This window comes from Trematomus bernacchii, unplaced genomic scaffold (assembly GCF_902827165.1).
Source record: "Trematomus bernacchii unplaced genomic scaffold, fTreBer1.1, whole genome shotgun sequence".
NCBI classification, from domain to species: Eukaryota; Metazoa; Chordata; class Actinopteri; order Perciformes; family Nototheniidae; genus Trematomus; species Trematomus bernacchii.
Window position 1 is genome coordinate 21,765,924 of NW_022988043.1, and position 14,540 is coordinate 21,780,463.

At 40.5% G+C, this 14,540-nt stretch overlaps 1 protein-coding gene across 2 annotated transcripts; it reads right to left on the reverse strand.

Moving 5' to 3' along the window:
* Window positions 1–304: 304 nt before the first annotated feature.
* LOC117472903 (protein-lysine 6-oxidase-like) lies at window positions 305–13,781 on the reverse strand. 2 transcript variants are annotated; one of them, XM_034118344.1, is made up of 7 exons: window positions 13,220–13,520; window positions 5,168–5,276; window positions 3,515–3,646; window positions 3,277–3,433; window positions 2,689–2,784; window positions 2,131–2,246; window positions 305–919 (listed from the first exon to the last, which is right to left on the reverse strand). In XM_034118344.1, the coding sequence occupies exons 1-7, from the start codon at window positions 13,434–13,436 to the stop codon at window positions 913–915; spliced, it is 834 nt and encodes a 277-aa protein (XP_033974235.1). In that variant the 5' UTR covers window positions 13,437–13,520; the 3' UTR covers window positions 305–912. The 2 variants fall into 2 exon arrangements, with proteins under 2 accessions (XP_033974235.1, XP_033974234.1); XM_034118343.1 differs by lacking the exon at window positions 305–919 and having other exon boundaries at window positions 2,127–2,246; window positions 13,220–13,781.
* Window positions 13,782–14,540: the final 759 nt, after the last annotated feature.

Genomic DNA, 14,540 nt, shown 5'->3' on the forward strand with positions numbered 1-14,540 from the left:
TTTGTGAGCAAGCATTTTTTTAGATGTACATTAAAACACCCCTGATTATATGTTCTTATCAAAATATCTAAATAAGTCATGAACCTATAGTTACACAATTAGTTGTCAGTTGTTGTTGTGTCCTGATTTCTTAACAAATAAATTGAATGTTAGTGTGACCTTTTATAGAGGTAATATAATAATATTATGACCTGACACTTGATCAAAATACTGTGTTTTACTCGAAAATACTACAGTCAAATTAGTAAATGTTACGCAGATGATGCAACTAACTTTTCCTGTAAGGTGGCACAAGATTTCCCAATTCATAAAAGCTACTAACTCTGAATTACACACCATGTATACAAAAATTAATAAAGCAAAGATATTCCTAACACATGGATAAGCAGTTCCTTTTGATATGCTTTGGCCCTTAAAACTTTTATTTTTGTAAGGCTGTTACAGGTATATAGTTCGCATGAATTGGTTTTGAAAAGAGGTTTAATAATAACATTATTATTGCTGCAAAGATTTGTAATTGATAACAATTGAAAAAAAAAAGTCTTGGTGTTAAGATGTTAAAGATAACTAAGTGATGTATTCACAAGTGGCAACCCAGAACCCTTTAAACTAAATACAGAGTAACAAATGAATCTAGTGCGGATATAGTTGAATGCACCAGGATTGACATTCTTTGCACATTCAACATGAATTCATACCTATCAGTTCATTTTCATTCTGATCTAAAGGCTTAATGTTGACTCGGGTAACCTGCTGTAGTTGTTTAACGACAGTTCTAACAATCAGTTTTACATTTATCTGATCACAATTTAATTATTTACATCACAAGTTAACTTGAAGCTTCATTCTTCTTTGGCATTCCCTTTTTTCTCCGTTTGTTTTGGTTTGCAAGCTCATGTTGCAGATTTGATCTCAGGAGCTGCAAGAAACAAAAGAATAAAAATCAACCACTGATAAAAAGTGTTCATCTTCAGATCCTAAAGTAAGAATATCCTTTATTAGTACCACAATGAAGAAGGTTGGAATGTTACCCTGTTTTGTCTTTTCAGTCATATTTAAGAGAGCACCATCAGTGGGATCTATCATAGACAAGGGCTATGGGGGGGTACATCTCTGGCGCTTCAACATTGCCGTATTATGTGTTGGCACTTTTGGTTGAAGCGTAATTGCTTTTACTTTGCATTGCATTGCCAGCTCTATAAATCTTTTCGCCCAAAAAATATTTAGCGATATTTGGAGCTGTGATGCTGGCTGTATGAGGGTGCCCAGTCTGTCAATAAAGTGTTTATTATTTACCCTCAATGACTGAACAGTAGACACCGGTTTGTAGCTAGCTAGATAGCAATATTGCCAGCTAGCTTGTTAGACGGGTAGCTAAGCTCGCTTATCAGGTATATAAATAGCAAATGTTAGCTAGCTTGATTTACGGACGGACGGACAGACAGACAGACAGACAGACAGACAGACAGACAGACAGACAGACAGACAGATGTCTGTCTGTCTGTCAGATAGATAGATAGATAGATAGATAGAGAACATTCGCTAGCTAAATAGCTAACGTTTGCTTGCCAAAAAGCACACTAACAGGTTATTGACTTTGGTCTATGTTAACTTGTTTTTATAAATGTTAACACTATGGACCTTTTTCTACCCTCTGACAGTGAGAGTTATTTTAAGTTGTCGACATGAGCTTTAGTACGCAGTCTGACCGACTACGTTTTGGTAGCAGGGGCCATCTACACCAAAAGACACTACAGAATTATTAAAAAAATGCTCTCATACAAGATTTTGGGCCCTTGTGAATGTGATATGTCATCCTGTCAGTAACCAACAGAGGATGGATGTGGTACTGTACAATCATTTCATAGGCACAGTGTAGTTGATAGTTTGAACAGGACGTAGGAAAAGGGCCGGGGTTACATAAGGTGAATGCTGTAGGTGTCTCAATCACAGATTGAAAAGGTAAAATAACCCTAAAGAATGCTATAGAGTGAAAATGTTAAATTCAGGAATATTGTCCAAGAATCTACTCAATATAAAGAGTTATCAGTTAAATGATCCGACATGTGAAGAAAATAAATGTTGTTATCAACCAGCTAGAACTGTGAAGAAGAAGAAGGTGTGTCTTACGATGTCACGGTGCACCCGGACACGTGAGCGGCGGTGCCGGTGTACTGGACCTCACAGCGGGCTACGTTGTTGTTGAAGTTGGACTCTGGGACCTGCTGCCGGGGGTTCACTGTCACCTGCCAGCACAACACAACATCAGTCAAGAGGGCACCCTCTGAAGTTTAATGGATAAGTTGGTGGTATTAAATGTTTTTCTTAATATTATCAAATCACACAAAACGTCAATGTGTTAGTCCCTCACTACCTAAGGACTTCCTGTTTGTGGCACTCAGCTCCATGCATATTGGTCATACTGAGGACAGTTATATTTATAAACACCTCACAAATATATTATTCAATATATAAAAGACAAAGTCATTTCTTCAAACAGCTGGTCACTGTATTTCTATTAAACTTTGAAAAATACTGCATTAGTTTAAGACTATGTTCCGATGCACATTTATCCATACCATACTGGAATCCATTGTGCACTTGTGAGTATTTCAAGAAAAACACAAGGAGAATATAAAATAATTTAAAGACAATGCCCCCCAATACACTGTCAGTAGAATCACAGACCTTAAGGATGTATTTTCCAGGAGAGACGTCAGTGATGTCGATCCACTGACAGTCAATGTCAGCGTTGTAGGTGTCATAACAACCTGGACTCAAACCCTTAAAACACACACACATAGAGATATACAAGCACGTTACAATTAATGGCGTCAATCGATTACAAAAAATATATAATATTCTATGATTAATCATGATTAATTCCTAGTTCAAATACTAGTATATACTTGTATTTTAGGGGGAGATAATATATATGTGGTGTTGTATTAAAGAAATACATGACAAACTGGTAAGATAAATCTGAGTTTTTTTTAACTGTATTATAACATGTTTTTTGAATTATTGGCCTGAAGTTGACAATTTTCGGACAAATCTAAAGCATTGAAAAAGCCGCTGTCACAGAGAGCCGCTGTGACGATGTGTGTGGGTGTGGGTGTACCTACCTGTGTGTGTGTGTGTGTGTGTGTGTGTGTGTGTGTGTGTGTGTGTGTGTGTGTGTGTGTGTGTGTGTGTGTGTGTGTGTGTGTGTGTGTGTGTGTGTGTGTGTGTGTGTGTGTGTGTGTGCGTGTGTGTGTGTGTGTGGGGGGGGGGTACCTGGGTGTGTGAGGTGCAGGCGAAGCGGCGGTAGTACCCCGGGTCACAGGACGTGTCCTCCAGACAGAAGCTGGCCTTGTGGCCCTCAGCTACCTGACTCTGAGTCTGAGCGTCCAGCAGCTCGTACAGACTGAACTCATCCATGCTGTGGAAGTGACTAACAACAATACATGAAGGACCAAAAGTTTATATACCAGTTCATTCATTCTCATATCAAGCTGCTAACACCAACACCTACTTATGACAGCTGTGCCACTCCCAGGAATATCGGGGTTTACTGGGCAGAAAGTCAGCTGTTCCCTGGTTCTTCACCCTCTGAGGAAACCTCAACAGAACCCTGGTGTCATAATCACTGGCAGAACTGGAAGAGCTGGAGGAGGAGAGGAGAGAGGAAAGAGGAGGGGATATAGAGGAGACGAGGAATTGAAATAGAAGATGAATGAGGAAAGGAGAGAAGGGAGAGACGACAAGGAGAGGACACATGAATATTTACTCTTATAACATGGAACCAGGTTTAAATCAATTGGGAATTAAATGTAACCAGGTGTTACAAGTTAAAGTGGACCTATCATGCTATATTTAAATGATATATTGTAGGGCCATACCTATATAAGGTATATTTATACGTTTCTGCTTTCAAAATACCAAACAGATCATGCATTTTAGCCATGCCTCATTTCGCTCTATTTGCTGTTTGCTGTCTACGGGGCTGATTCTGTGAGCTGCAGCTGACCACGCCCCCCTGCAGGAGAGGGGAGCGCTCCGAGCGTGCTCTGATCAAGTCAGAAGAGGGGGAGAAAAATAGATCTCCGTCCTCCGTGTTTTATTATATAGAGTCGTTATTCATTTGTTTTAAAGCTCAATAAATAACAAAGAAGACCTTTGACCGGCACTTTTCAATTTTTTTTCAGAAGATTTAAACTTTAACGGACATCTTGACCGGCGAAAGAAAACCTAATTGAAACTCTGCCGCACGGTCCCCTCGTTCCTTGGAAGAGGCGGAGAGGTGGGTGTTTGTCATCTGCTGGTGGACTAACCGGAGAGAATTACAGTGCTTGCCTCGACGGGGAGGGATTGCATTGAATTACAGCAGCAGGAGCAAACGCTTGCCTCGGGGCGGGGGGAAAAAAAGCCACAGCGGAGAACAAACAGAAGGGGAACCATGGCAACCATGCACGGGAAGTCTTCTTCGCTGCTTTTGTGGCAGACAAAGCGCAGCGCCACTTACAGGCCTGGCATATGTACTACAGCGTCTCCAGCGCTTTCGAGCGGCAATGGCCGGCCGTGGCCCAACCCCACATTCCCCTGATAGGTGGAGAGTTGGCCCAATAGCCATAGCGCCACCGTCCTGACGTCAGGACAGTGTTCAAATCTGGATCAGTTTTTATCAGATCCGTTGCAGCCCCTTTTTTAGAGATTTGGGTATGGAGGAAAATAGAGAGGGTTGTGTTTTCTGACACTTGGTGAGTTCCCTGGAACACCGGGGACACATATTCATGTGTAAAAGACGTACAAAAGTGCATTTTGCATGATAGGTCCCCTTTAAATAAAGGAAACGTTCAAACATGAAGATGATTAAGAATCAGTCCTCTGTGCTTGGGAAACATTTGAGCTTTTAGGATACCAGAAGGGAAAGAAGCGCACTGGGTTTTACTTTTATTATGTCACAACATGTTTAAATCTCCCCAGAAAATTGGCCAACTTTATAACGTACCCGCCTCTATAGTCTTAAAGCATATAATAAAAGTCTGCAGGGCACCAGTGTGTTTCACATCAGTCTGATAACTGATTTGAACAGCCTTTCACTTTCACTGCAAACTATTTATTCTATTGTTCTATTTGCCTTGGTGAGATTTGGGCAGTCATACAGACCGGGCGTGTGTTATCTTACGAGGCGAGGCAGTTCTCCTCTGCAGCGCAGCGGAGGTTGTACATCGGCATTCTTTGGATGTAGGTGCCGATCTGGATGTAGTTCGGGTCAGGAACCAGATCAGGGAGACCTACGGAAAGCAACACAGGACACAATAAGATTACAGGAGCTCTGATCTCTGATGAAAACAGTCCTAAGGAAAGCGTTTATGGCATGTAGAGAATCCGTCTCTAAGATATTGAACCGCAAAATACTCCCGTAAGAATCGCCAGAGCTGCTTTGTTAGTCGCTTTTGATGAAGGTAAATTAAATGTAATGGGTTGATTTCAAACATAATGTTTTTTTTAATGAGAAGACATAAAGTCACAAAAATGTTTTCGCCAAGCAGTAGAGGAATGCAACAAAGCACATTTGATCAAGTATTTAATTCAGATTTGAGGTACTTTAGAGTATACGGTTCTACTCCACTACATCTCAGGGGTAAATGTTGTACTTACTGCACTTCCTATATCTGACATCTTTATTTCATTTTAGGATTTCAGTTTTCTATCATGTTCCCGTCCAGTGGAACTCATCTATCCCCAGATGTTTTTTTTTTAAATGTTTGTGATAAACTGAAGGACCAAGTGTTCCATAATGCAATCTTGCAAAAAACACGGCTAAATGGTTAACTTTTTAGAGAAACTCAAATGACAGCAACAAAGCTACAAATATACGATGATGATGAACACTAATGCTGTTGAAAAACAAAAACATCATAGTTTACGTCGATTCCTAAAGTACATTGAGTTGATATGGACTGCAGGACTTTTACTTGTACCAGAGAATTTTCACAGTGTTAAATTATAGTTCTACTGAAATGAAGCATCTCATTACATCCTCCCTCACTGCTGACAATTGATCTTCAGTTGCTGCTGTTACATCCATTTAAAGTGATAATAAGGCCATGAGTCAAACCCTATAGGTAGGTCAGGAGTTATTATTCTCCCAGAATTCCCCGTGGCTGCAACATTTACACCATTCAGCCGTTAATAGAAACAACCGATAAATGATGATTATGTAAGCTAGGGATCTCATTTAGCATGTTTCACCTATGGCCGTCATTTCCTACAGTGCTTATATGTTTTGAACCTTCAACCAAACAAAAATTACTGTAAAATGATCAATAAACATCTGAGGCGGTTTACTGCAACACATCCTCACTCCCAGGTCGGCGTATGTTGACGTTATGTCAAGGTCCCCTGTGGTCTTTTTCCAACGCAAGGGGGGCGGCCCTTAGCGTACATTTTCAACTTTCCGGGATGTCCATAGGCTCGTCTTGAGATCGCGAGCGAATGCTTCCCGCCGCGGGCCATTCTCTGCTGAAGCATACGTTGCGAGACTGCATTGCATTAAAAACATTATGCTCTCTATATATTGTCTTTATTATGCTTTAAACAGTGTCTCGGGCTTTGGCTATAGGGCGGCTCAAAGTATTTTGTCCGGCCGTTGTGAAGACTGCTTTGTTTATTGTCCTTGTTTTTGTTTTAAATAAAGCATATTCAATCGAGACATGCCAAACATGTGACGTCATATGACGCGTCGCATCTGCGCACAGGGAGCAGGGAGACCCCGAGATCCGTATTCCCCGTATTCTTTAAATAAAGAGATTTTCAATCACGGGCGCGCATCAAACGTGTGACGTAATGTGGTATTAAAAGTATTAAAAGAGGTGAAAATCACTACAAGTCTGGGCATGTTGAGAGCTGTACATACACACAAGGGAAGTCAGTCGGTTCCGTAAGAGCCAGCATGCGGGATTCTGGGATTTGTAGTCTTTCTAGTTGCGTATTTTTCATAGTCTTATATTTCAACAGTTTTACGACAAACTGTGACTTTTTTGACATGGAAATTATTATTTAAGATTGACAAACATCATATGTGTAATTCGTGGCACAATTCAAACGGGATCGAAAGATAATCTTTCTCTCTCCATTGACTTCAATGCATACGTTTTCCGAAATAAGGGCTGCAGTCGAATAGTCCAAAAATCAGCTCCTAAGTTCTAACCCTATCGTCTATCCCTTGACCTCTGAGTGAAACGTCACGGGGTTAAGGGATAGTGGATAGGAGAATTCAAAAGGATTTAGGAGAAGAGACTGCGGTACTTTAGAGAATCCGACTGCACTTTCACTATCCGACGTGTTTATGATGCGCCAGCAGACGTCATAAATGTGCGTCTGCTGCTGTGGGAAAACTATGGAAACTACAGTTTTCTATACAGTGGACTACAACATGGATGTATAATAAGAACGAGGGACTACTGTAAACTCATCTAGAGACTCTGCACCGTGCTCTGATGCTGTTGCTTTATGCTTTATGAACGGGGACAACAGAGAAACATATTCTTCATGACCAAAGTTGGAATTGAAATAAAAAGGGAAACTTATGCTCGTCAGCCTCTCCCTCCGGTCCACATTAATACAAATGATCCCAATACGTATGATTGTATGAAAAGATCTTAAAATCAATACAAATGTATTTATTATAAACGTTAGTCCTTAACATCTATCACTGTGTATATCACCATTCAAACATCTTTTAAAAGTTGAACAACCCCCACACAGCTCAGTAAAGACTGTGACATGTTGACTTTATTTGATCATTTCAGTAAAAACTAACGTTCATATTTCTCTTTTTGATTATAATACTGATGAAAGTTCAAAACAAAGCACTTTGGCAAGTTACCACATACGTTTTAAAAAGCTTAATAAGCACCGTAACTTTCATGATATCATTTCTCGGTCATAATCGGTTGTTTCCGTGAACGGCCGACTGTTGTGTGACGGCAAATGCTGCGGCTGCAAGGCATTGTGGGGCAGCATTTTCTCCTCTCCTTTCGGCAAGGGAGGTCCAGTGGTTCCTAAGCTAAAGGAGGTTATAAAGGAAGTTTGAAACCTCCTTTCCTATCATCTAGAGAATTCGAACGGCACTTATCATGGCTGCCACTGAGGGACTTCCGGGTCATTTCACTCGGTTAGGAAGGTTCCTAAGCTAAATGGACTATTCGACTGCAGCCAAGGTCCCATGGAGGAACCCGGAAGTTTGACGGACATTACCCACAATCCTCTGTTGCAACAGGCAACAGCTTCGGTTCATGTTAATTTACAAACTCTTCAACTACAACCGTAGTTATATTTAAAAACATGTTAGAAGGCCTCACGAAATACTTTAATGTAAATTAAAATTTAAATGTGAAGGAATGTGTGTATAACAAAATACATAAACGAAAACGAAACCGGAAACAGACGTAGGCAAGATCCTCAGCTCGATGATTGGATGGTTTAGCCGCAATGCACGCTGGGATTTGGTGTTTATGCGATGTGAAATCCGAACACATTTTTTAAAAATAGAATAATACTTTATTCCGAGTGTGCTTGCTTTTCTCTTTGAAAGTCATCACATAACGGCATTGTAATACACGTTTCGGCTGCATTAAATATTACATATCTGCCGTAGTTAACTCTATTTATAGAGCCCTGATGAGAACACTAACAGGAACTGCCGCCAAAACTGAAAACTTGACGTGGATCTTAAATATATAAGCAATTAAACAACATCTTACATTTCTTTTCACACAATACGTCTCCTTGCAGTATCAACACTAATTCGGCTGACTTTTATATTTGATCCAATTGGTAGATAGGCTGTATTTACGCCATAACGGTGCACAGCTGATAGAAAGGGACACCTACTGGTTAAATCACGTTATTGCATTTTATAATTGTATTATTAGATATTAATAGGATCCCTATAAAGTATATTCTTTACTCGTCGTTATTCTCTACTAATAGTTAATTAAAGACTGTATATAATGACTATTTTGCACATCCCTTTCAAGATTTCAAGATTTTCTAAGGTTTATTGACATATCATATTATACACAACTACGGTGTAGTTATGCAATGAATGAAAAACTTGGGTCGCAGGTTCCTAAACAGTGCATTACAAGACATCTATCAATATGTGTGTACCTCCACCATTACATTGTCATATTCTGCACATTTCTTATACTATCTACATACATCTTATAAGAGTATAATACATATGTATAATATCAGTTAAAATAAGTGCTTAAACATAGTTAACATTGCAGGAAAGCAATAATATAGACGTTAAGTACTTTGTCAGGCTTAATATTTATCTGTAGATACAAATTTCACTGTGTGTGCTGTGTGCTCTGCATGTGTGACCATCAAAGAGGGTTTCATCCCTCCATATTCATCTTCTCTACCCCCAAAGCTTTTTTCTTATTCAAAAGAAGACCTTAAAGGTAGGGTAGGTAAGTTTGAGAAACCGGCTCGATATCGCTAGAATTTGAAAATACACAACCAGAGAAAATCTGCCACTTCCTTATAGAGCCCCTCCTCCAACACACACGAACGCGCACATGACCAATGAGGGCACGAGATAAGTTTGTGCACTGATGGAAGGCTGACAGGCAGGTAGGCCATCCAGTTATTTTAGCCGGGCCGGCTAAAATGATTGGTCGTGCTTTTTACAGTATTACGGCTTCCACAGATGACATTTATGGATTTTTTGTCAAAGCACTTAAGATATTCATTGCTATCGGGATGTTAAGAGCATTCCATGGAATATAACAAAAAGTGTATCTCGAGCCGGTTTCTCAAACTTACCCTACCTTTAACCTAAAGTATTCTTTAATGTTTAAATAAAGCCTTATTAGTTGGTCTGTTTTGCACATCCTCCTATTAATATCTAATAATACAATTATAAAATGCAATAACGTGCTTTAACCAGTAGGTGTCCCTTTCTATCAGCTGTGCACCGTTATGGTGTAAATACAGCCTATCTACCAATTGGATCAAATATAAAAGTCAGCCGAATTAGTGTTGATACTGCAAGGAGACGTATTGTGTGAAAAGAAATGTAAGATGTTATTTAATTGCTGATATATTTAGTCAAGTTTTCAGTTTTGGCGGCAGTTCTTCCTGTTTCTCTAGAAGTCTTCTCAGCAGGGCTCTATAAATAGTGAACTACGGCAGATATGTAATATTTAATGCAGCCGAACTGTGTATTACAATGCCATTATGTGATGACTTTCAAAGAGAAAAGCAAGCACACTCGGAATAAAGTATTATTCTATTTTAAAATGTGTTCGGATTTCACATCGCATAAACACCAAATCCCAGCGTGCATTGCGGCTAAACCATCCAATCATCGAGCTGAGGATCTTGCCTACGTCTGTTTCCGGTTTCGTTTTCGTTTATGTATTTTGTTATACACACATTCCTTCACATTTACATTTTAATTTACATTAAAGTATTTCGTGAGGCCTTCTAACATGTTTTTAAATGTAGTTGAAGAGTTTGTAAATGAACATGAACCGAAGCTGTTGCCTGTTGCAACAGAGGATTGTGGGTAATGTCCGTCAAACTTCCGGGTTCCTCCATGGGACCTTGGGTGTTTCTCAATCGCGAGTAAAGCTGCTTCCGAGCCACTATTTCAAGCATACTATGTCATCGAGTGCCGCCGAAGTACTGTTCCAATCTCCAGTATACTTGGAAATCTACCGAGCCCGGCGTACTCCGTTTGGAGAAATATCGAGTGTGCACATGAGTAGACTTCGCGGCCTTAAAATCCCCACAATGCTTTGCGCACGGACCAATTTCCCCAAATCTGTGGCGGAAGATGTAAGGCGGGGCCTCTCATATGACGCACACCTGCACACTTGCTAGCCTGTTCCACTCTTTGTTTTCCGAATGGCAGGAAGTATTCTTGACTCGCTTCTGAAGCAAGATGCTCGGCAGACATGTGCTACCAAGCAAGCGTACTCACGATTGAGAAACACCCCTCATTTCGGAAAACGTATGCATTGAAGTCAATGGAGAGAGAAAGATTATCTTTCGATCCCGTTTGAATTGTGCCACGAATTACACATATGATGTTTGTCAATCTTAAATAATAATTTCCGTGTCAAAAAAGTCACAGTTTGTCGTAAAACTGTTGAAATATAAGACTATGAAAAATACGCAACTAGAAAGACTACAAATCCCAGAATCCCGCATGCTGGCTCTTACGGAACCGACTGACTTCCCTTGTGTGTATGTACAACTCTCAACATGCCCAGACTTGTAGTGATTTTCACCTCTTTTAATACTTTTAATACCACATTACGTCACACGTTTGATGCGCGCCCGTGATTGAAAATCTCTTTATTTTAAAAATACGGGGAATACGGATCTCGGGGTCTCCCTACTCCCTGTGCGCAGATGCGACGCGTCATATGACGTCACATGTTTGGCATGTCTCGATTGAATATGCTTTATTTAAAACAAAAACAAGGACAATAAACAAAGCAGTCTTCACAACGGCCGGACAAAATACTTTGAGCCGCCCTATAGCCAAAGCCCGAGACACTGTTTAAAGCATAATAAAGACAATATATAGAGAGCATAATGTTTTTGATGCAATGCAGTCTCGCAACGTATGCTTCAGCAGAGAATGGCCCGCGGAGGGAAGCATTCGCTCGCGATCTCAAGACGAGCCTATGGACATCCCGGAAAGTTGAAAATGTACGCTAAGGGCCGCCCCCTTGCGTTGGAAAAAGACCACAGGGGACCTTGACATAACGTCAACATACGCCGACCTGGGAGTGAGGATGTGTTGTTTACTGAGATGTAACACGTTTCTTAAACTATTTAAGAGAACATATTCCATAAAGTGTTGGATTCCTTTTGTTTATAGAAGTGGACACAAGCAACTATTTCCTCTCACTTTTATTTACAACATTGGTAATCAGGTGACTGGGTGTTTGTCTTCAGATCCAACGGGGCGAAGCATCTAGGGGCCTTATAAGTAGTCTGTCTACGCAAAATTGTAGTAAAGTCATCGTAATAACGTTGCAGTGCAGTCGATTATCTTAGAACGGTGGTCTCCTGATTAATTCTCCGTCTTATCTTCCTTAGCCCCATGACATCTTTCATGGAAGTTAAGGAAAAATTGTCAGGAAAAGATATAGGACTTGATGTATTTTTACTATTCGACTGTGTTAGGAAATGACATCACATGCTAAGGGACGTGGATCCCGGTTTTACCTCAGCTCAGTTCTCACTATGAGACCAAGGACGTGAAGTCCTGAAGCAGATTACAGTGCACTGTAAAAAAAAAGAAGTTTTTTTACAGTGTGGGAGCAAAAGACGCATCACAAAATGACACTGCTTAAATCGCAAGAGTTTTCCAAATACATAGACCAATCATCAAAACACATTAAAAGATATCCTGAATGTAATGACAGACGTAAAAACGTACACATCTGCATGATTTTATTTGAGGGGTTAAGCTGAAGTCATAAAAATCCTATAAAACGGGCATTTTATGAGCTTTAATGGAGGATAAACTATAAACTAAACACATGTTAAATAAAAATATAGGCTCTTCAGTCTCCTAGATAACCAGCAGGTGGGAGAGGTACCCAGATATTGTACTTGAGTAAAAGTAGAAGTAGGAATACTCTGTTACAAGTAAATGTCCTGCATTCAAAATGTTACTCAAGGAAAATTACAATAGTCTTTTCAGCTAAATGTCCTTAATGTATAGTACTCAATATGCAAATTGTTCCATTTCATAATCATTTACGTTACTTTGTATACTGCAGGGTAGATTGTGAATTTACTCCAGGTAATTCAAGTCTTATGTTGATTATATTTCACATCATTAATCCAAATTTGTAAAGTAACTAAAGGTATTAAATGAATGTAGTGGAGTATAAACGTACATTAGGCTATACCTCTGATTTGTAGAAAGACAAAGTAGCAAAAAGTTAAAATACTCAAGTAAAGTAGAAGTAGCTATCTCAAAATTGTACTTAAGTAGCCTACAGTACTTGAGTAAATCTACTCAATTACTTTACACCACCGATAACCATTAGAGAAAATACCATCCTTTCAGGATATTTCTATAAACTTCATGTACAAATTCAAAAATTTTAATAAATTAAACGTTTTTTTTGTGTGTGTATTATTATCTGTGTATTATTATGTATTTTTTGGTCACAAAACGTTTGACCCTTACCATTCTGATGGTAGCTGGTTCCGTACCCGCGCCGGGGTTGAGCCCTGGCTCTGGGTCTGTAGTAGGAGTTGTAGTAGTTGTAGTTGGCGTAATAGTTAGAATTCTTGTAGGGGTTGTATGGATCATCTCCGACCATCATGTCCTCCCGTCGGACTGGGGCAGAGTCTCCGTCGCTGCCAGTCGCCTGCTGCTGAGGCCGCGGGTGCTGGCGCATCATCGCGCGGACCTGCGCAGTGTCGCTGGTGACTGGGACGCGCGGGGAGCCCCCGGCCGCGGCGGGTACACGTGGGGAGCCCCCGGAGGCGGTGTCGTTAGCGCTGCTGAGGACGACTACAGGGTCACTGCGCCGGGGGGACCCGGTGTGCCTCCTGCCGGACGGCCGGTACTGAGAGCCGCCGCTCAGGATGCTGAAAACCTGGCCGTTATGTTGCCATGTCAACCCCCGCCGGAGCGCATTATCATCACCTGCAGCCTCCTGAGCGCGAGCCCCGTCCAGAAAACTACTAAGGAAACATAAATGTGTAAAAGACAGCAGCAAGGCATCAGAGGAAAGTTCCTTCATTGTTAAAAATAAATCAAAATGTTTTAAATAAAGAAAGAAACTCTTTGCTTCTTTCCCCCCCACACAAGCAGCCGGATCTAAAGAGTTTCTCTCAAGTGTTTCTCTCAAGTGTTGCAGCTCAGCAGCTTCTGCTGAGGAGGGGAAGGAGGGAGGGAGAGAGGGAGAGAGGGAGGGAGGCAGGGTTTTGTAAGCAGGGTTTTGTAAGCAGGGTTTTGTAAGCAGGTTTTGGATGTGGCCTTTGAATCATTCCTTAAATGACCTTAAACATATTATTCAGGATCCACCCCTCTGAGAGTGGAGATCTCCAATAAGTTGCCATTTTGGGCTGTCACCTGAGTTCATATAAACTGCATCTGTATGACTTTTCAAAGTGCACACAATAGACACAAAAGCACAGACGCTTAAAAACAGAAAATGTTCAATGGAATCTAATGCATAAAAGTGTGTTTTAAGATATAGGAGCTTAATACTAAAGATTCTATTTGGTCTTTTATCTTCCGGGAATTACTTGACTGACGCGCTATTCTGTGTTGATACGATATCGTTTGTTTGTTTGTTTGTAGCCTTTATTTAACCAGATGTTGTTGTTTTAATTATTAATCGGTAGGCTTGGTATCAGATGCGGCAATAATACAAATCCATTTATTGTATTGTTGTTGTTAGGGTTAGTTGTTGGCAGTGGCGTCGCCTGGCCTGGGCATCCGGGGCTTTAGCCCCGAATGTTTTTTCTGTAGCCCCGGACAATTCTCCCTCAATAAT